The 23,826-nt window shown below is 41.3% G+C and overlaps 1 protein-coding gene across 1 annotated transcript in view; it reads right to left on the reverse strand.

Annotated features, from left to right (window-relative positions):
- Positions 1–346: 346 nt before the first annotated feature.
- The window catches only part of MYZAP (myocardial zonula adherens protein), a 49,313-nt gene continuing 25,833 nt past the window's right edge, over positions 347–23,826 (reverse strand). Inside the window, exons 10-13 of the mRNA XM_053365400.1 lie at positions 19,835–19,940; positions 7,281–7,364; positions 4,719–4,819; positions 347–2,176 (exon numbers count right to left, since the gene is read on the reverse strand). Coding sequence (XP_053221375.1) covers positions 2,005–2,176; positions 4,719–4,819; positions 7,281–7,364; positions 19,835–19,940 — 463 coding nt within the window. The 3' untranslated portion in view covers positions 347–2,004. The remainder of the gene's footprint in view (positions 2,177–4,718; positions 4,820–7,280; positions 7,365–19,834; positions 19,941–23,826) is intronic.

Raw genomic sequence — 23,826 nt, forward strand, 5'->3', positions numbered from 1 at the left:
TTCTGAGTAAACATGAGAGTGCTGTTTGCAGGATGTTGGACCAGAAGACCCTTTAGTCTGATTCCAGCAGCAGGACTCTGTTTACGTTTGTAGGACTGCCCCACACATGACTCAAGATTTTTTGTCCAAAGTATATGAAGAAAAGGCAAAGCACTAAAAGAGACTGGGCCCTCAAGATCCAGATTTCTTGCCATTTTGAACCCAATCCACTTTGCTGCTATATATACCTACAGTACATATTGTCACATGGTCATCATTTCTCCAAGTGATGAAGATTTCCAGGTGTGCAGGTGCTTCCCAAGTGCTTGCATTTTTTCGGAGGAGGGAACACTAGAGACTTGCGGCATTTTGTATTATCAGATTTATTTACAAATGGCAATAAATCAAATCTCCAGAAAGAGGCACACCCAGGTGCTTTCAACGTTTCAGCTCCCTCAGCGCTGCGCTCTCTCCTTCTGTTGCAGTTTGCTTCACTCAGAGACTTCAGCCTCCTCCCCATGACCGCAACAAGAACGCCACTCTTCTTCCTCAATCTCTGATGTCTCTCTCTCCATTCAGAACCTTCCAGAACAATCTCAAACTACTTCCTAGGCATTCACTCACGCTGGAAACCATTAACATTACTTCATCAAATCCCAGACTCTGACCACGAATTGCCTTGGGAAGCCAAGGGCAAAGGCATGATAGTCCCACCCACAGTAACAATTTCATAACAATATAAATGGAATATATAACATCACAGGGAATATATACTTCATATTTAGGTTTTCCCTCCATTTGTAAATGTAGAATATGTTGCCTTTGGTACAATTTGTAAAAAGTATTTATTCAAGCAGGCACACTAGAGCCAAGTGGGAAGGAACTGAGGTGGCTGGATGGTATCCTAAGCAAATAGTTCTCTTGTTGCAGAGTTATCCAAGTGACTCATATGGCCTCAGACTTCCTATACAGTGTTCTTTTCTATTTACTAATTAAGTAGTGCACATACATGAAAATAACAAGAGCTCTGTTGAAAGAGTATAGTCAAATGTGAAACACAGTGACAATGGGCCAGAGTCTTTAAAAGCATGGTGCCAATCATTTTAAATCAACATTTCTCCTGTTAACTCTTACACATTGTGTATCCCTTGAGGAATAGCTAGCCCCTCCAGCACTGATGTTAAATGACATTAAAATACAACATAGCACATTATAAAAATGCATGTACAGTGAGTTAGTCAAATGTGGCTTAAGCTTCAGTACAAAGGATTTTTAACCATATTTCAGTGGAACAGCATTCAGGGATTTCCAATATACAAAATAATAGGCTTTGTTAAACAGGAAGGATATAAATAGACACGTAAGTATTTCCAGGTATTAATATACATGAAGAACCAATGCTATATTTCCTGGAGACAGATGAGAGGTGGGTATGAAAGACTGAAAAAGTCCCTTTGAAAAGAAACTGTGGATCTCAGAAATAAACTTGGTAGTTAACAGATTAGAGAGCTACGTGCCTTGTTGCAGAAACCCAACAAATTTCATTCCTTTCCACAAAGCTCACAAGAGCACCCCTGGCACGCTTCCTTGGTGGTGGTCCCTGCCTCCCTCTTCAGGAGCGCCGTGGTCCCATTCAGTGTTTTCAGAATCAGCATCTTAAAGAGCTAGAAAAAGCAGAGACTTCCTCCCCAAGCAAACTGCCAATATATCTTTGGCTGTAACTACCACTTTTCCAAAAAGGAAAAGGGTAACATTGAAATTAATGCCCTTTTCAAGTAAAGAAAATGGCACTTCTGTGAAGTAGAATTAGATTAAAGTTCAAATGAGAAATGAGTTTCCATGTGCAGTTAGGATTGCTGTCCAGCAGCCTCTCCTTCAGGTGTGCTCAAAATGTGGCAGGTGACTTTGCATACTCCTTCCTCTAAAAAAGGAACAGGGGCAGAGGTTTTGCTCACCTTTGGTTCCCTTGCAAATAAATACAGGGCAGCTTCATGAACAAAGTGTCTGAAAGGCTTCTCTGCCTCATCAGTCCTTCAAGCTGCAGAGTTTCAAGACGCTGGAACATGTGTGAGGAGTTCCTGGGCCTGGAATGATGGCAGTTGTGCTGCGCTTTGACGAATACTCCAAGACTCTCTTGAATGGAGTGTATGTCCTGGCAGGCTTTGATGTCTCGGAAGATGTGCCGCTGTTCTCAGTGCTAGGAATGAAAACCAACAGCACAAAATGTTAGACACTTGAGAAATCAACCAATACTGTTTGGCTGATCAAAACCAATGAAAAGGAATCCACAACAAATATAACTTTTTCCTTGAGCCAGTAGAGTGAGGAAAGTCCTTCATGCAGCACAGCTGGTAACCAGAAACAAATCTTCTACATGTTTTAGAAAATTGTTTGATGGTTCGTTATAGAGTCTGTTCAATATTTGGAGACCTTAAAATATCAAAACCAAATTTTGCATGATGGTTCCTGAGACCAAGGAGCAAGTCTTGATCTATCTTTGGATACATCTGGATGCCATTTTGAATCAAAATGTTGGACTGAACCTTTCAAAACTGCACTGGTTTTTGGTTTCTTGGAATTCCCAAGCAACACTGGGTATGAGGCTGCTAGTTCTTTATTTTTTTAAAAAAGACACAGCATGTTGGAAGAATTGCATCTAACATGTAACTTGTTGTAACATGGCAGCCCACTGCAGTCCACCTTTAGTCTCCAGACACTGAACTGGAAAAGTGGGGAGAACAGTGATGCATGCTGGGAATAGCTCTGCTCCCTAAACCCCAGGGCCGGGTAATTTGACTCTCAATTTTTTTACATTGCAACACCTACAGGAATTGACAATAAGTGGCTTACAAAAGGTTGACCTAGTGAGCCCCACAAAAGATGACTCCAATCACCCCCCTCCCAAAGTGTAGGTAGAAGATCTAGCTATCATGCAAATCAAGGTAAACAATAACCTTTGGTTCATATGTGGGTTATTAAGTACCTGGGCAAATAATACAATGCTTGTATCATACTTCCTGAGGAACCAGCATAAAAACATCACACTTGAGGCACAATAGCAATCTCAAGCAGAGCTTCAAATGAATTTTTAACTAGTAAGGGTAGGGAAAGCTCAGCCTTTGTCTCCTTTCTCCCCTTCTCTTCCAGCCATTCCTTTGAAACCAGACTCCCAAAAAAGAGAACAGATTCTGGCACATGCTTGGAACTTCTTTCTGTACACACCCACCATTCTCCTCTGCTTCCCACTGCAGTCTTACTCAGAGCAACTGAATGTCAGAGCTTGTGGGTCCCAAGAGCTGAGAAATCGTAAGAGTACCTGAAGCAGAGGAACTCTGGCCTGGATGCTTGGCCCTAGCATCAACACCCACCCACACCCACTAGTCATTTAGTCATTTGCAACTGCAGGAACTCCTCTGATTCCCAACCCTTTAAATCTACTCTAGTTAGCAACCTCTCTCTCTCTTCTCCACTGGAGATCTCTTTCTCCACTTTGGGGGTTTGAGTGCAGTAGATTATTAGGGGGGGCGAGCCCAAGGAACACATTATTTAGTGTGTAATTGAACTTCCTTTCCCCACCCTACCTTAATATATCTTGTACTTCAGCATTCAACTCAAGCTCTTGGTGTGAATTCCTGGAACCTGGAACCATGTGCCACCGTGGCACATGGTCAACCCACAGAAAGCATTCCCCTCTCACAAGTCCCCAGAGACACATGCATTCAGAGACTCCAGCATTCAAACTGGAATCTGATTAAGAACTTTCCCCCCAGGAACTAGAAGTTATCATTTATGTATAAGAACTTGCAAAAGACTTTATTTAAACAGATGTTTTACCAGTGATCCATAGTTGCTGGTATTAATTGCTACTTAACACTTTTGCACATGGTTGAAATCTTATTATTAGTATAATATACCGTAGGTTGTATTTGGATATTATTAGGTCTCTTTATTTCGTTGTGCAGAAAATACATTAAGCCTATGCCTGATGAATGGCAATTAGCTATTCATAAACAGTGTGAAAAAAGCCTCTTCCTGGTTTGTTTGTTTTACTGGCATTTGCCAAGTTGCTACAAACTGAGGAACATCTGCCACGTTCCCCATACACATTCTTTTGGTTTAGGGCCTTAAGAGCTTTCCTCAAGCCATAAAAAATCATTAATTCTTATTTACTTATAAAAATTAAACAGGAAAAATAAAGGGCTCCATAAAGCTAAGCAGAGTAAAGGTCAATGATAAATTTCCAAATGAACCACATATAGAAGCTTTGGCACCTTGAGGGTCCCCAGGAAGCATCACATAAATAGCTGTCACACGGCCTGGAAATTTCTTAACTTGTCTTATTATCGCCGCCTCTAGGCTGAAGCTCTGGAAACCAGTGTAGCTGGTTGTTAATGTCAGAAGGGCAAAATCATAACTGAGTAATCTTATTAGTGCTTCATTAAACTGCTCTAGTGAAATGACTTATTCAGCGTGCCGCTAAGACTTCAGGCTCCTCTGGCAAGCTGAAACACAGCAAGCATATAAAAGTTTATTAGGCGTGACAAATCACTGTTCCTCATTTGGCCTTGAAGAAGCACCATTTCACCCACGGAAATGCCCACCTGCCCACATCCCCCCCCAAAAAAACTTCACAATTCCATGAATTTGCAAAGGGGTGGTGACAGCTGCTTTAGTTGTCTCAGTTTCTCAACGAAGTGGGCTAAAAAGGATTCCCCCTGAATGTATTCAAGCCCAGATACCTCAGTGGAAGGTCACATCCTACTCCAACATCTCTGGTTTCTACATCAGTCTTTGACTGTGACTCCATCAAGTAATCCAAACGGTCTTGTAATTCTTTATTCTGAAACATACAAAATCGACAACTCAATTCTTCAGTTCAATATCCCAGCAGGCCCTGCAATTAATTGTTACACATGCAAACTGTAAAGCAATGAAGTAATTTTCTTCATTAGTATCTTTTTTAATTCTTGAGAGAAGCTCATGATAGTGTACATGACTCATCCTGCTCCAGGCCCCACCCCTGTTGCTGAACCCTGTTAGCCATAGAGATGGTGACCAGTCCCAAGATCACCCAGGGAGGGCCTCGCAACAGAGTCTCCTCCCCTGTCCTAAGTCAACACTCTTAACCACTGCCACTGCATAGCCTATCATTTAATCTCTTTAGATTAAGAGAGGCTTGCTTTATTTATTTTTACCATTGAAGGAGAACATTAAGACAACAGAGGTGGGGGAGCAGGAGGTGTTTAAAAGGAAGCTTATAGGGAATTTCTTAAACTGGAGGTGCAGAAAGTGAGAAAGGAAAAAGATGAAAGCTGGCATGGGAGAGGAGTGGAGAGTGTTGGACTTAGGACTCATCCTTACTGTCATTCAGCGTGGATAGTAAGCTTCCTGTACTTCCATTAATTCTCTGTCGTTCATATGACATTCTCCTCCAATAGCTGCCTTCCCACACATTCTCCTCTCTCAACCTGGATTTTCTCTTACCCTCTCCTTTTTTGAGTGATTTGGAGGAGAGCGTCCTATGGACAGGAGAGACTTATCCAGTGCTTCGCTCCCTTTCATGTCACAGCTCCCATGGGTCCTGACAGGTTTTGCAAGCGGGAGCAATGAGAAGCCTAGATGCTAACACTCTGATCTAGCTTCCAGGGTTTTCCTGGAAAAGCTGTTGCTCAGCAGTAGAGCATCTGCTTTGCATGCAGAAGGCCCCAAGTTTAGTCCCAAGCATCTCCAGGTAGGGCTGGGTGAAACCTCTTTCTGAAATCCTGTTGAACTGCAGTTAGTCAATGTAGAGTGTAGACCAATGGTTCCCAATTGGTGGTCCACGGACCACTGGGCAGTCCGCGTAACTGACCCAGGGGGTCCGTGGCACCATTCACGTAACACAAACTACCATAGTCAAAAACACAGAGTCCATGGATCGGCTTTTGAAAAACAGGAGGCCCACAATACTTAACCAGTTGGGAACCATTGGTGTAGTAGACAATACTGAGCTAGATGGAGGAATGGTTTGACTCTGCAAACGGCAGCTTCCTGTATTTTCCCCTCCCAAATCTAACCACAAATGTGAAAAGACGTTTCTATTAATTTTCACAGGCTTCTCTTTACATGTTACTGCTCATCTGTGCAAAATATAAATATATTTTTTTATTTGTTGAGTGCCTGAAAAATAGGTGTTTCACAGAACATGTAGGAAGATAGGTGCTGCCTAAGTAGACTTGCTATCTAATACAAACCACAAAACCAACCTACAAATTAATCAAAAAGTAGGAGGCAGCACACACCTTAATTGAAATCTAACAAAATTAGTTGTAATATAATGTCTAGGAATATTTTAGCTAGACATTGGAAAAATATTTCAGGGTAAACATAGATCATTCGTACAAAAGTGTATGGGATATTGGCCTAGTGGAAAAAACTAACTAATAAATTATGGTTGTTGAAGGAGCAGAAACAAAAGGATAACTTCACAACAGTTTGGCTTAATTTATTATGTATGCAAGTCTTCCAGACAATAATCAATCCCCCTTATAACATATAGCTCTACATGGCTACAAGAGTGGCGTGTGGCAACATTTTTTGTAGGAGAACAGTTAGGGCCAGAGGCGCCAGCTTGCGAGGGTGATGGGGCAATGTCGTACACGTGAGCATCACACCTCCCTCCCTAAGCTGGGCAGAAGCTTCCCGGGCTTTGGGAAGGAGGCACCAGGCTTTAATACTTTAATTTAATCGGAACATTTAGGGGGCTAGTCTAGTCCCCTAACAGTCCATTGACTGCACACCACTGGGCTACAGTGATCCTATAAAAGGAAAAAGTATTGGATTTCCATTTCCTCTGCCCTTCCCCTCACATTCACATTCACACGAACACATCCTGGTCTGCATTACCTAATACAGGAAGCACTTAGTTCATTATCATCCCTGCTCCTGACTCACTCAAATCTCCAGACTGCCACTCAAATACAGCTGACGAGTGTACTCAATTAATAGTGTATTGTTTTCTGTTTATACATTTTCTATGGTTCCCCCCTCTTTTTTCTTCTTGTTGACACTTGATTCTTACTAGTCATAATATTACGCTGCCTCGATCAGAAATGTTCCATATTTGTTTTTGAATTTTCCAGATTGAGAGTATATAAATGTTCTGCATTGTTAAACTTTTATATTATTAAATTTGTATTTATATTTGTACTGGGCTAACAGAACTAGCAGAGTTTTGAGGCATTTTTACACTGGGAAAGATAATTGGCTAAGTATCAGTTAAAAACAATAACTTTCAGTAATTAGCCAAATATAATCCTTACCTCTCCTTCAAGGAATGATATTTTTTCTAAAAGTTGTAATATAAACAGTTCCTTTTGCTTCATCTTTCGCTTTTGCAGCTCAATCTATGAAGAAAAGAAAGAAACAATGTACAGTAAATGCAGATAGGAGGGAGAAGCTCTGTTACTGAGTAAGTTTCCTACCCAAAATTAGATTGTACATATCCATAGGAATAATTTCCAGAGGGATAGCTGTGTATCAGTCTGTTGTGCAGCAGCAAAAACAAGACCCATGAAATACTCCATTCATTGGAACATGAAATTACTCATCTCAAACTTTATAGCTAAGCCTGAATGTTTTTACAGAATGCAAAAAGGTCAAATTGTGATTGCCGAACACATAAAAATGTAACAAATGGCAGCAGGGAATAAGTTTCAGGGTTCAGAGCACTAATGTTACTTTTTATTTTATTTGTTTAAAATATTTTTATTCCACCTTTCTGTCATTACAATATTCAGTGATGTATAAAAATCAAAACTATCATGAGATAAATCCTAATAATAAAACTGAACTCTCTCACACCTACAGAGTTGTTATATATATGTTTGGTATAATAATAATAATAATAATAATAATAATAATAATAATAATAATAATAATAATAATAATTATTATTTGTACCCCACCCATCTGGCTGGGTTTCCCCAGCCACTCTGGGCGGCTTCCATAAAAACCAAAAATACATTAAAATATCACAGATTAAAAACTTCCCTGAACAGGGCTGCCTTAAGATGTCTTCTGAATGTCAGGTAGTTATTTATCGCTTTGACATCTGATGGGAGGGCGTTCCACAGGGCAGGCGCCACTACCGAGAAGGTATATGGTAGCCCCATATATGCTGTCTTGATCTCCTTGTGGTGAAGGGGGCAAATACAAACATGTTTCTATCTCATGCACAAGCACACCCCCTCTCACCCCAAGAAATCAATTTGTTATACCCATGTTGTGCTGCTGACAGATTATACCCCATGTCTGCACAAACTAACCATGTGCTCATGGGCATAGCCAAGGGGGGCAGGGGGGACAGCTGTCCCCCAATCAATAGGAATCAATACAAATCTGAGGTTCTGCCCCCTAACAAAAGCCTGCCCCTCCCAAAAAAACCATGCATGTGTTGCTACTGCACAATGTGAGACTCCTCCAAGGCTCCTAAGTCTCCCCTTTCATTTGTGCTGCTCTGCCACTGCAGATGTTTTCTTTCACTTCTCTGCCGGGCAAAAAGTCGTTGGATACGGAGAAGGGGAGACCTAGCAGCAGAGAGGGAACTAAAGGCTACTAAGATGATGCAGAGGCAACGGGCAGAGGGGAGGGCTCATGATGGTGGGCAACAGGGACACCCCAAGTTATTTTAGTGCCTGCATCAGCAGAGAAACCAAATGGCACCCTCACGACTCACTAACAATGATTACACCGTGAATTTTTAAGGGAAGTCAGGACATAATTGAATAAAAACCCCACACAACCAGTGAAATGAGCAGGAGTTGCACAACGGCACTGCTCTGCGCCCGTGCATTTCAACTGAGCTCACGTCTTGGTGGTTTCCACCTCAAGGCTCTGGCTGGCACTCCCTACTAACATATGTAAAAATGTCTAGGAAAATGACATTCTAGGGAATTAGACAAAGGAGGAAGGGTGTGTGTGTGTGTGTGTGTGTGTGTGTGTGTGTGTGTTTAAGTCCCTGGAGAATTGCATCAGTGTATGAAGACAGGAGAGGCAGGCAGCATGGCAGGAAATGTGTCTGCGCATGGAAGGAGGCAACCAAACAAGATAGTGCCTCTTGTCAATACCTGTTAGGGCTGGTACACAACATACCAGGATGGGTCCGGAAAACCATACCATGGATGACTAGACAGTAATTATCTTATTTCATTTAGATTAAAGGCAATTCAGGGCAGCTAGGTACAATTCCTTATTTGCTCCCACGACATTACAGTCATCACCGTATTTGTTTACCTTCAATCACAAACAACAACTATTTATATACCTAAGTAAGCAAGCAAATAAAAACAAACAAATAATAGGATGAAAATCAATAGAACTTTAAAAAGAATCCAGACTAAATGCCAAAATATTTAAACTCTAAATTAACTGAAGATAAACTGACCTGATTTGAAAATTGTAGCATTCCAATAGCAGCAAATGCTTAGCAAGTTTAAAGTCTGGGTGAATAAAATTGTATTTACCTGACAGCTAGAGCTAAGAGGAGGCACTAGGATTGTGGACCAAGGGGGGTGTTCCAAAGAAGGGTGCCAACACTAAAAAGACCCTGGTCACCACCTATCTAACAGCAGGAGACCACTGCAGGCAACTATTTGGAACTGGGGGGTGGGGGTGGGGTGGAATACTTCCTTTATATCTGAGAGGCCTATTTAGTATTTTCTTTATATTTCAGAAACATTGCCAGTCCAAAGCCAAGAAGCAAATCCAGGGTTCAGTTGTTGAAGTATGTTTAATCAATGGAATTCATTATCACAAGATGTAATGATGACCACAAACTTGGATGGCCTTAAAACAGGATTAGATAAATTCATGGAGGGTAGAAGCGATGTCAGTGGCTACTAGTCATGATGGCTGCTGTACTGCTTCTTTGCTTCCTAGAGGCATCTGGTTGGCCACTGTGAGGACAGGATGGTTGGGAGTAGATTGGTGCTGGGTCTGATCCAACAGGACTTAAGTTCTGGGATTTTTACAGCAAATGCCTTAAATTGCCCACAGAAGATGCAGAATTAAGAATAGGAGGACTGGTTTCTTTCTACAAGAAAGAAGATTCCACCTAAACATTAGGAAGAACTTCCTGACAGTAAGAGCTGTTTGACAGTGGAATTTGCTGCCAAGGAGTGTGGTGGAGTCTCCTTCTTTGGAGGTCTTTAAGCAGAGGCTTGACAACCATATGTCAGGAGTGCTCTGATGGTGTTTCCTGCTTGGCAGGGGGTTGGACTCGATGGCCCTTGTGGTCTCTTCCAACTCTATGATTCTATGATTCTATGATTCTATGGTTAGACACCCTATGAGCACAAATGACAGCTATAAGCACACTGCACACCTTTTTTATCCTTTAATGATTATCCTAATTTTTTATCCTTTAGTGATAGTATTTTCTATGTTTTTAGCTTTTTCTAGTTTATCTGTGTAAACCACCTAGCATCCCAGACTGGGAAAAAGGCAAGAAATAATAAATAATAATAATAATAATAATGATGATGATGATGATGGAACATTAGCAGACTATGTGCTTTATGTACCATCTGCCACTCGTATTGAATGTGAGGTAACAAAGACAAGTGCACCTATAAACTTCCCTGTTTGGGCAAATAAATTCAACAACAGGGACTGTGAGCCAAAGAAAAACATAATAAATAGCTTTTACTACGTCACTGTAAGAGAATGGTAAAATAAAATCACAGCAATATAAACAGGAATTTTCTATAAAATGTACACCTAATTAAAAAGATTTCTGAATGGCACTCACCTTTGCTTATTAAATATGTTTTAAATAAATAAGATAAACTGCAGCAAAGGGATTGTTTATTTTAATTAGCTCTTGAGAAATTTTGGTTTCTTATTCAAAATAAATCAAATTCCCATCTAAAACTATCACTACACTTACACCCACATGCATAAAATGTGTTTAGAATGCTATGATTGTGTAACTGATCTTTTATTCAAGTTAATACTTTTAAAATATATGTTTAACAAGTTCACTGATTGCAGATGTATATATATATATATATATATAACAAATAGTTTGAGCCAAATGAGAAAAGAAGAAATGTAAAAAGAAGGACATTGATAAAATGAGAGTATTTGTCAAGCAAAATTTTCTATCAGCATTGTTGCTTCTAGAAACCTAAGGGAACTACCACTCATATGCGTTTATCAGCTACCACTGAAATGCACTTACAGAAGATCAACTGCTGAAGCTTTATGTATATAATGTGTGCTATTTACCCATTTCTTCTCAAACAGCAGAGCTTAAAGCAACATGCAAGCAGCCACTGAAATACGATGAACGTGATCCAGCAAAAGTTGAGCACTTTTAGAAGTCCCCCTGATTTTATTTGGAGAGTCAAGGATTACCTAGCCGCACTGCAAGATATCATTTTTATTGTGAATTCATAATTATTTGTGCTCATGATGGCATTGGGACAGTAATATGTGATCCCACTTTCAATATACTCTTTGTGCACACAAAATTTCAGAGTGGACAGGCTGCTTTGTTTCAATTTGGTGAATGTCTCATAGCTTCCTGCTGAAATTCTGTAACTTTTTATACCACAAAATTCATATTTACTTTTTGACCTGTTTTTGTTGTCAAAAGCGCCCTTCCAGACAGCAGTAATGTAATAACATTGGGGAAACATCACAGAACAAATAATAAAGCAGAATGATGCACCACTGATGCTCTAGAATGGGATCATTGACATGTTGCAGAATACAATGCCCAAAACAAAACCAGGAGGGACCCTTAAATATTTGGGAGGATCATACCCAATGGAACCAGTGTAAAATCTCATGGCTGCAGATTGAAGAACATTAATACAATTCATAGAATTATGGAAGAATTGCAAATAAACATATTGGGAAACATCCAGTGATGTTAGTGCAAGAGCAAAAATCATGCCGTGTGCAACAAAAGGGTTATATTCTGTTAGTGTTAAAGTCAGCTAGCCAAGAGGGTGATAGGGGGGGTGTTACTTAGGGCATCATGCCACTCTGCCTGGTTGCTAATTGGCTGTGTAGTTCTGAGGGAGTTTTTCTCTATATGTTTGGTTGACGTTCTCCCTGTTATGTACTAGGCCTGACCTAAGAAGTCAAAACCTTTCTGTTTATTTCTTCAAATTCATCAGGAATTCTTTTCTTTCTTGATTTTGCCAACATTATTTAAGTGACCTTGCTAACAGTCCACCACTTGTGCAACAGTGGACATCTAGTTTCTATTCTCCCCTCTACAGCCTCCAGATGCCCCCAAAATTTGCTCTGTGTGGTCCCCTAGTTCTCCAGAGCAGATTTTGGGGATGCAGGGGGGAGGAGAGAAAGAAGAGGGCCCATTGGGTGAGCTGATGCCGTCTTGGGCCATGTTGGAAGGACCTCACCTTCTGTGATTGGGAATCCCTTTTACAGCGTGATAACAACTAATGGAATAGTAATTGTCTAAAGCATTGTGCACCAGAACCTGTCACTCGACCAGGGGATGCGGTCAAAGAGATGGCAACATAGCACCAAAGTCAGCTAAGAAGGATTGTTTCTCAGCCTCACAGAAACACGCTTTGCCTTCCCAAAAATGACACATAGCCTGGGTTTTAAAAAGAAAGAAAATGGAAGCAGTTTAAAAGTATTATAAAACATTTATTAAAATTTGTACTCTTATAACACAAAATGTTGCTGCTACATAATAGTATTTTTATGCAGTTAACACTGCATAAAATAAAAGTGCACTGGTTGATAAGGTTATTGGCTCATCTTTGCATTGTTTTGATAAAGCATTTTAAAAACCAGATTAATACTTAAAACATTTGAAGGAGCTTGACACTTTGCAAGATCTATTAAAGTGAAACAAGCAACCCATATTCCTAACACATGAAAAGATAATGCTGCATTTAAGTTCTATCGACAAGAGTAAACACCAGCAATGGCAGGAGAGAGTGCTATTGGACACTTGGCATAACAGGGCTCCAGAGATTTCAAGCCACTCATCACCAGCATCAACTATGTGCCTTCAGTGATTCAATTGAGCATATGGTACCATCAAGCACATTTCACAGTATAATATGAAACAGGTCCAATTTTCAGGATTAACAGAAAAATGGGGTTGCTGCCATTCGAAGTGAGCAGAGTGATTTGTGAAATTATGTCCATGTAACTTGTAAGAAGAAACAAAAGCTAATTTAAAAATGAACATGATTTCACTTCTATGTCCTACCCTCAAAACACATCAATTTTCATGACATTAGTTCCTTATCATCCATTCCCATCATCTCCTGTTATTTCAATACCTCTCTTGGACAATCTCTAATCCTCCTTTCCCTTTAAGGCCAGAAGTCCCTGTTCTTCAGGATGTTGTCCATAGGCATTTCCTATAGACATTTCCTCCTTCTGGTTATTCCAGGAATTATAAAGCAATATCATTGTCATCATACACTATGCAGTATAACAGAGACAAACAATATTGGCTTTCACAGAAGAGGAGCATAGATGAAGCTGCCTTATACTTATAGAGGCTTTCCAGGGTCTTAAGCAGAAACAAACCCAGTATTTCATACAGAGATCATTTTAAATGAAGATGTCAGGAATTGAACCTGGGGCTCTCTGCACACTGTATCGCTAAGCCAAGGCCCTCCACCACATTGTTCATTCGCTTTTTGTGTGAATATGATGTTAGATATAAAAGACCCCAGAAACATGAGTGTATGCAAGAGACAGAAAGTGCAGTTACAGAATGGACAAATTATATGCAAGAAAGATCAGATTTCAACCTAAATACATTCCATTGTTTATTAAATCCAGTAAAATAAGACTGACTCAAAAGTAGGCTTTTAAATAGTGGAGCCTTGGAGTCTGAATGTTTCTGTTTGTGCCTACTCAAAAGCTGTCTAGAGTCTAACCTAACCAAACAGGAGTGGAGTTTCCCCAAGAGATTCACAAAATTCTCATTGCCCAAACTTTCCCACTGAGATTTATGATTAGAGTTTAACTCCCTCTTATGCCCTTTGAAAATTCCAGTCCTTTACTAATATTATTATTTACTTTACATAAACTTTCAGTAAAATTGTCATTTTGCTGAGTTTGTTTTTACAGATACTATAATTCCAGTCAATTATACAACAAGTTAGTGCTTTACTATAAGTACCTAAGTAATTGGTTTTGGGAATATATTGCACAAGCGTTGGATTGGAATTAGCAGCTGGTATAGTTCTGAAATTTGCTTTTGTTCCTGCATTACAGGTGCTTAGAACTGACATCCCTGCCACAACGTAACTGTTGTAGTTTATGGCACACATTTCTCAGATCCACCAAAAAGTTGAGCCCATGACCTCTTTGGTTCATTGTCTTCTTTTTTTAGTAGTTCAAGTAACTTTTGTGGGATGGAAAAATATGCAACCTCGCACAGCTTGCAAAAGCTTGAGTTTGTATGAACAGGGCATTTAAGAACTGCTTCTTCTACAGCTGGGTTTTCAAGTGCCTGCTAAACAAACATTGTCATCATACCACACTGGAGTTTTCGAAGTAACTACAGGAATCAAGATTCAGTTTGGCCTGGGTATATGGGGTAACTTTACAGAGCAGATCAGAGAATATTCCTTGGTTGTGATGCATCCATGTTATTTCTCTCCATCGTTTTGTTTCAGGTAGTCACCATTTATCATCTTCCAATGAATCTGAGACTAAATGTGGAGAACAGCTCATGTGCCATGACCTAGAGACAGTTCAATTCAGTTGGTTAGGGGAATGTCACTCTAAATCTGTATTCTGCAAACAGCTCCTTAACCAAGGGATATATTTCCTTTAAAAAAACAACCCCACTCCTTTTTGGCTCATTCTGTAAATTCCCATCTATCAATCAGCACTGCTTTGACAATTACCCTCTTCCTATGATGAGAGAGAATAGATGGCTTACTAATGAGGGTGTTAAATGTGGTTCTGTGTAATCAGCAAAACACTGACTTTTTTTTTGCTCTTCTCCTTTCTATGCTATTTTGTAGCACATGATTAGCTTTTTACTTAATGGTTTGTTTTACTCCCATTTATTTCGCATGGGCTTGGGTAAATCTAGATTAACACATTTCCCAAGAAATATCAAGAGAACAATGCTGTCTTTTTCTATTAGAAGTATATTTTTGAGCTCTCCAAGGGAACTAAGTACAGGAGTGGCCTGGCAGGGTCACCAACACCAAATCCTGAAAGAGCCTAACACTTTGCTATCCTATTGTAAACCTCCACTCATCTTCCTGATCCTTCCAAGGAAAATATGAATACAGCTGGGCTTCCAACTAACTACTAATCAGGATGCTCATATTTTAGACAGCTGTTTCTATATGAATTTCTGTAGAGTTAATGTAAAGTGTATGAACAAGAGAATCATATTTGTGTAGCTTGGCAGTGGCTCCATTAATTTCCAGATGCTGTATGTGCAGGCAACGCAAAACAATTACCACAAATTATACCATGAAAATAAAATGTTTGGCCACTGTAGAGGGGAAACAGAATTTCTCACACTTAGAGCTTGTTCTTAACAGAGCCGTTGCTACTTCTCTGTAGTTCCTACCTATATCGTTTCAGTAATGCCTGAACTAGGGAGGTCACACAGATGAGATGTATTATGTCATTACTTTCCAGCCTTCCAAGAGGTTGGCAGGGAGAGACAAAGAGTTAGTACTGGCACTGCAAGTAACAATGTTATTTGATCTCTGCATGTAATCTCTCATATCCAAACCTTACTGGAATGGTGTAGGAAAGTAACTATGATAAACAGCACCTTCACTATAGGGGCTGGTCATTCCCTGAAATGGAACTTCTTGAAGATTGGGCCATAAATGACATTTCTTCAAGGAACACAGACCAAATTCATACTCTGAATTTCTCTTTTTAAGGTCTGTCAGATCTGTTTCATCATCATCTGTTTCTTCATCCATCCATTAATTCCTTATTATTCACAAATGGCAGGTTACAACAACATTTCCTACAGTGAGCTAAAACATTTCTATCCCTGTTAAATATCACACATTCAAACATACAATTATTTTTTCTAGTCTTGGCATAGTGCTTGGGTAGGGGCTGGATCCAGTTCAATCGCCTTCTAAATCTGGCCCACGGACGGTCCGGGAATCAGCGTGTTATTACATGAGTAGAATGTGTGCTTTTATTTAAAATTCATCTCTGGGTTATTTGTGGGGCAATCCATTCATTTTTATTTATTTTTTCAAAATATAGTCCGGCCCCCCACAAGGTCTGAGGGACAGTGGACTGGCCCCCTGCTGAAAAAGTTTGCTGACCGCTGGCATAGTGCATGCAGCTTAATTCACTCCCTTCCTCCTCTATGCTACTTGGCTTTCTTCATTTTAGAATGTAACTGACAGCAACACCTGCCAGAAATCCTAAGAGATTTTACATATAAATTAGTTCCTATAAACTAGTTTTTCAGGTTTGTTATTTGTTTGATTCTACTTACATATTTACAGCCCTGTACAAGCATTAATTATACACAACTGCTCAACATAAAGACAAAGCTGATGCAAATTATAAATCACCTAATATCGTTAAGAGGTAAACAAAAATGCTAGGAAATGAAACTTGGAGCACAAAAGTGAAGAAAAGGGTAACCACAAATGTCAAGGGTTACAATACTTGGGAATTAGTTTAGAAAAAAGTGGGAATAAAGTGGGGCATGATAGATGTGTATAAGATTATGCACAGTGTGAAGAATGTGAACAAAGAAAAAAACTACCCTCTCTCATAATACTCTGATAATACCTGAGTTTTAACTCAAGGCCATCCAGTGAAGCTGACGGTTGGAAGATTCAGGGCAGAAAAAAGGAAGCACTTCTTCACACAGCAAATTCACTTCTCCAATGGTCACAAAGTTAAATTATTTAAAGGGGGATTAGACAAATTAATGGAGGATTTTCAGGCTATCAGCGGCAACTGGTCATGATAGTTGGGTAGCCACATTCCATGCAGTTGGTGATTCTTTCATTTTAAAAGCAAACCCCTCCAGTGCTACCAAATAATGAGAGAGAAGGAGAGAGGGAGAGGGAGAGGTTGTAGAGTTGCTGGTACATAAAGAACTCACATCAGCATCTGATGCCATTTTTTTTATGCAAAGTGTGGTATAACTGACTTCATTTCCTCAAACCATCCTGAGAGATAGAGTATTAACATTCTCATTTTGCAGATACTGCAAGGCTCAGGGCAAAACTAGGCATGACATTAACTGCATGAATGTTATCAGTGCTTTATCAGTGTGGATTTTGTTATTTAAATAGCATGACCATGGAGGTTGGTGAAGGTTCTGCTGAAATAAAAATAGCAGCTTCAGAAAGTCATTTTTTTGTTGGGACTGTGGCACGGAAGAGAACAAGGTTGCTCAAGCTTCTCTGGGGCTGCTATATACTATTTACTTCTACTTGCTCTCTCAGCGGCTTTTGATACCATTGGCCATGGGCTTGTAAACTGCTGTGATATATTTTTTATGATACAGCAGCATATAAATATTTTTAAAATAAATAAACTGCAACAACAATGTATTAACTGAATCTTTACAATTAACATAATGCAGTGGTTTTCAACCACTGTGCCTTGGCACCCTGGGCTGCCTTGAATGATGGTCAGGGGTGCTGTGGGCAACACTGTCCTCTGTCCCTCCCTCCCTCCTCTGATGCCCTCTCGCATCTCTACCTCCCCACAGCTGTTTGTTGAAGCCCTGGCTACAAGCTCACAGGGCAAATGCTGCCTCTGGGGCTGGACAGGGGGTGCTGGTTGCCAGGAGCTGAAGTAAGCAAGCAAGCGGGCAAGAGAGCCCAGCCAGCCAGTCCACCAGTCCTTGCTGTTGGGAATAGACAGACAAGTCCCAGGCCCCTGTGGGGCAGTGTGAGGAGGCACCTCTCTTTGGGGCAGGGAGGGCAGCTCAGAGACAAGGGATGGCAGCAGCAGCTGCTTGGAGGACTCCCAAGGAGAGGAGGGAGAAGAGGAGGCTGAGGGAACACTGCACAAGGGAGGGTGTTCGAGAAAGGGTGAGAGGCTGCCAGCTCTTCTGGCAAGGGGTGGCATAACTGCACTCCTGAGCTCCACAGGGGGTGCCACAGAAAGAATGTAGTTGGTCAAGGGAGCCGGGGACTCAAAAAGGTTGAAAACCACTGACATAATGTATGGTTTGGCCCTCAAATAAGTATAATGGCTTGTACAAAGCCAGACTCAGTTAAGATTCCTGCTTGGCAGGGGGTGTTTCCTGCTTGGCAGGGGGTTGGACTCGATGGCCCTTGTGGTCTCTTCCAACTCTATGATTCTAAGATGAAAATCTGCTGGACCATATCAGCTTTCAATACTTTGAGCGTGCATTTCTGGGAGGGTGGGGGATGAAGGTGGAGGAACCACCTTCATGTGTGGCTGGGCTTGATATGTTAGAGCAGAAGCAACGGTGGAGAAATACACTGAGTTCCAGGTGGTTTCCTGGGACCAGGAGGATTTCGGAGTCTTTGGGTCCAAGCCGCTTTGTGGAACACCCAACATGCCCCCTTTTTGGCCCTACTGACTGATGCTGGGTGGGCCAAGGCGCACCTTGGTGACTAGATCCAATCCTATTTTGAATCTTGGCACATCCTCCAGGGACCATAAGATTGTGCCACTGTTGTATTTTGTAATATTTGTCGGTGTCCAATATTTATATGTTGCGTGAATTAATTTTATTTGCACTTTTGTACATCACCCTATAACATTTTGATTAAGGGTGGTTAAGCAATATTTTAAAGAAATAAAAATGCATTTCCTTTTTATCATGAACCAGAGTTAGCCACAATCTCTGAATGAGATTGCTAATCACATCATGATTATATAACAGGACAGGATGCATAAAGTAGATAAAATTAACTCTGGTTTAAATCCAATCCAAAGAATACTTGTTTGAAATAGAAAAAAAGTAATGACTAGTTGGACACTACTTTGTGCTGGCATTTCTTATCCAAAAACCCACCAATGCAGAGATCCCAATGCAGAGAACCCATTAGAGGTCAGTTTGGCTCTTACACACAACCATGTCAATTCAGAGAAAATGGACACAGAAAAAACCATGATGCACAACATGAAGTACATTTTCAGTGGCAGGGAGTATGCCAACCCTTTCAAAGACAAGCACAAAGAAGCCTCTACAGCAGGAAGCAAAGGGAGGTGGGAAAGCTGATTTGCTTATACTAGTATTTTTGAACATGGCAGATAACGGGCTTACAAATAGGAGAATGTAACAAACAGATATCTTTCAGTTGCTTTACAATCCTCCATAAAGCTGTGTGAGCCTTAAATGTACCTTTGTAGTGTGTGATTTGTGCTCAAACTGTATTGTGATGGCCATTGGCTATAAACAATAAAATCTACTGACATTACCTTCATTAGCTAGAAATTATGTTTGCATTTCATGTTCCAACTGCCACATTGGCCAAGAACATTAAGAAAACAGCAATATTTTTAATAATAAATAGTGATGATGATGATAAGAGGAGGAGGAGGAGGAGGAGGAGGAGGAGGAGGAGGAGGAGGAGGAGAAGAAGAAGAAGAAGAAGGAGGAGGAGGAGGAGGAGGAGGAGGAGGAGGAGGAGGAGGAGGAGGAGGAAGTAGTTCACAGACCGTATTGTCTGATTTCTGGTATAACTGTGATGGGTCAAAGTGAAAATTTAAATTAACATTTTAAAAACATTTTAACATGTTTGTTCTTGAAAAAATATTTATGATCATTACATCTATTTGATAATATGTTTCCAATCTCTGCCTTAAGAAAACCTTCACATTAGGTTATTCAGAGTAAAAAATAAATAAAAATGCCACAACTTACTTCCTCAACCATGTGCTTGACTTTCTTCTGTTGGCAAAGAACCATGTCATCCAGATGTTTGATTCGTTCTCGCAGACTAGCTGTAACCTCCTCTAACTGATGTGACCTAACAAAAGATGTGAATACTAAATTAGTAAATTTAAATTAGTAAGATATAAATCTGTAGAATAGCTGCTTCCCCAACACTGTATCAAATACTTTAAGAAAAAAAGGTCTGTCAATGATAAAACCAATGACACATAAATGGGAAGTACAGAATCATAGAGTTGGAAGGGTCCCAAAGGTCATCTAGTCCAATTCGCAACATATATCTACAAATTCATAATTGTCTTCAGTAAGCCAACTACCACCTGCCTTAGATGATCTTTACCTTATAGAAAGGAAGCTTTTCATCAGTTGCAAAGTAATCTATTTTAGAGTATGAATCAGAGGAGGTGGAAGATTGAGAAGCAATTTAATTTGAAAATTTGTTGGAGATTTTAGAATTTAATTTTAGAAAATAATTTGTTAAATGTATGCCTGGTACATTTTATAGGTAAAGGTAAAGGGTAAAGGGACCCCTGACCATTAGGTCCAGTCATGACTGACTCTGGGGTTGCGGCGCGCATCTCACTTTATTGGCCAAGGGGGCCGGCGTACAGCTTCCGGGTCATGTGGTCAGCATGACTAAGCCGCTTCTGGCGAACCAGAGCAGCACATGGAAATGCCGTTTACCTTCCCGCTGGAGCGGTACCTATTTATCTACTTGCACTTTGACATGCTTTTGAACTGCTAGGTTGGCAGGAGCAGGGACCGAGCAACGGGAGCTCACCCCATCATGGGGATTCGAACCGCTGACCTTCTGATCAGCAAGTCCTAGGCTCTGTGGTTTAACCCACAGTGCCACCTGCATCTCCTGGTACATTTTATACTTGGCCACAATCCCTGGAAGGTTTTAAGTGAGACATATCAATAATCCTATCCGTCAGCATTTCATTTGGGGACAAAACAAACTCACTTCACTCCAAGTGAAAGTTCTAACTTATGTATGTACAACAAGGCCAGCCCAGGACATTTGCTGCTTGATGCAAAACAGAAAATGCCCCCCTACCTACATCTTTTTTGCTGCCTGAGACAACTGTAGACAGCCCAAGGAAGCCCTGGCATACTGAAGGTAGCAAGGGAGAAAAAAGGAGGCTGGAGAGGAACAAGTGGTAGTGGTGGGGAGTGGCAGTGGAGGAGGAGCTGATGTAAATAAGAACATCAAAAGAGCCTGTATGCAGCTGAACTGGTCAAAGGACCTGTCTAGCATTCGCTTCTCGCAGTAGCCAACCAGATGCTCATTATGGGAAGCCCATATAACCTGAGTGTAACAGCAACAATACTCTCCCCATTGCTTTTTACATCATTTGGTGTCAGCCACATTTTGTTGACATGCCTTTCCTGTTGAGAGGTGTGTGTCCCCAATTTTAACAGAAAAGTGACCATACAAATGAGGGAAACTGAACCCTCCCCACTTTGCCAAAGGCCTTTCAGTCAGTCATTTTTCTCTCAGCACAACTCATTTCTGGTGCTGGAGCCTGGCCCAAAGATAGGGAGATGGAAGATGGGCAGGTGTGGCTAGGGAGAGTTGGACTTCCCACCCACCCCGCTTGCATACCCCTTTTAATGTTAAAATTAGACCAGTCTATCTATGCTCCAACTACCGCACAATTGCACTCATTTCACACGCTAGCAAGGTTATGCTTAAAATTCTACAAGGAAGGCTCAAACAGTATGTGGATCGAGAACTCCCAGAAGTGCAAGCTGGATTTAGAAGAGGCAGAGGAACCAGAGACCAAATTGCAAACATGCGCTGGATTATGGAGAAAGCTAGAGAGTTCCAGAAAGACATCTACTTCTGCTTCATTGACTATGCAAAAGCCTTTGACTGTGTCGACCACAGCAAACTATGGCAAGTTCTTAAAGAAATGGGAGTGCCTGATCACCTCATCTGTCTCCTGAGAAATCTCTATGTGGGACAAGAAGCTACAGTTAGAACTGGATATGGAACAACTGATTGGTTCAAAATTGGGAAAGGCGTACGACAAGGCTGTATTTTGTCTCCCTGCTTATTTAATTTATACGCAGAATACATCATGCGAAAGGCTGGGCTGGATGAATCCCAAGCTGGAATTAAGATTGCCGGAAGAAATATCAACAACCTCAGATATGCAGATGACACAACCTTGATGGCAGAAAGTGAGGAGGAATTAAAGAACCTTTTAATGAGAGTGAAAGAGGAGAGTGCAAAATATGGTCTGAAGCTCAACATCAAAAAAACGAAGATCATGGCCACTGGTCCCATCACCTCCTGGCAAATAGAAGGGGAAGAAATGGAGGCAGTGAGAGATTTTACTTTCTTGGGCTCCATGATCACTGCAGATGGTGACAGCAGCCACGAAATTAAAAGACGCCTGCTTCTTGGGAGAAGGGCAATGACAGGCCTAGACAGCATCTTGAGAAGTAGAGACGTCACCTTGCCAACAAAGGTCCGTATAGTTAAAGCCATGGTTTTCCCAGTAGTGATGTATGGAAGTGAGAGCTGGACCATAAAGAAGGCTGATCGCCGAAGAATTGATGCTTTTGAATTATGGTGCTGGAGAAGACTCTTGAGAGTCCCATGGACTGCAAGAAGATCAAATGCATCCATTCTTAATGAAATCAGCCCTGAGTGCTCACTGGAAGGACAGATCGTGAAGCTGAGGCTCCAGTACTTTGGCCACCTCATGAGAAGAGAAGACTCCCTGGAGAAGACACTGATGCTGGGAAAGATGGAGGGCACAAGGAGAAGGGGGCGACAGAGGATGAGATGGTTGGATAGTGTTTTCGAGGTTACCAGCATGAGTTTGACCAAACTGCGGGAGGTAGTGGAGGACAGAGGTGCCTGGCGTGCTCTGGTCCATGGGGTCACGAAGAGTCGGACACGACTAAACGACTAAACAACAACAAAATCTATGAATGGGGGAGACGTGGCTGTCACCATCATGTATGCTTTGGGCCAGTACTGCAGCTTTTCAAATCTTGTCTTGCCTGCCCTTGAGTACATTCTGGAGCATCTGGGCTGGGTGATGTCAGCTTTTCAACATTGCAATGTATCACCAGTCAAACATTGCAATCTGGTGATACACCACAAAGCTGAAACAACAAGAGCTGCATTGGTCCCAACCCACAAGGCACGGGATGAAACTGCTTTGGCTCTCACCGCAGGAGCTGAGGCACTTTCATGAGGCACCCCATGAGGTGCTGGGGACCACACAGCTTGTTTGTGCTGCTCAACTGGGGGGGGGAGGCTCCTGCCCCCCAGCTGAGCGGGCCCCAAAGTCCCTCCTGCTTGCCTGCAAGCAAGCAAGCATGAGGAACCTTAGGGCTTCTTTGTATACCTCAGCTGGGGGGTGAGAAGTCTTCACCCAGCAGTATATCATGGGTGAACCTGCCACTGCTCCTGAGTCCCTCTGCTACCAGCGGCCCAATGTTGAAAGCGGCACTGGTGGCAGAAGGACTCAGCAGCGGCATTGGTTTCTCCTGCAATATACTGCCGAGTGAAGTTGCCATCATGGTCTGCCCCTCATACCGGTCCTGGGCGATGCATCAACACATTGTCCAGGCCTGCTTGACAGAGTTATGTAAAACTGTGCTCAGTTCAAATTTCCTCACAGATTTTCTCCCCGTGGCAGATTAGGTGCTCCTCATACAACAAATGCTTCTGTGCCCACCTGGAGGGGCTCCTGCATGAAAGGCCCCTTCAACATGTGGATGCACAGACAGACTGAATCCCTAGGGACTTTGGTGTGTCTGATCCAGCTCTTCTTATCTTCCCATTATAAATATTTCCTGTCAAATAATTTTCCTGACTGGAAGGCACTCCTCTGAATAGTTTTCTTAATTGCCCTTCTCTTTCGCCATGTTTTCCAGGAGTTGAGCTCCTAATTGTTATCGTCACCATAAAAGCTGTTGGGCAAAGAAAGTATAAA

Source organism: Podarcis raffonei, chromosome 14 (assembly GCF_027172205.1).
Source record: "Podarcis raffonei isolate rPodRaf1 chromosome 14, rPodRaf1.pri, whole genome shotgun sequence".
Lineage (NCBI taxonomy): Eukaryota > Metazoa > Chordata > Lepidosauria > Squamata > Lacertidae > Podarcis > Podarcis raffonei.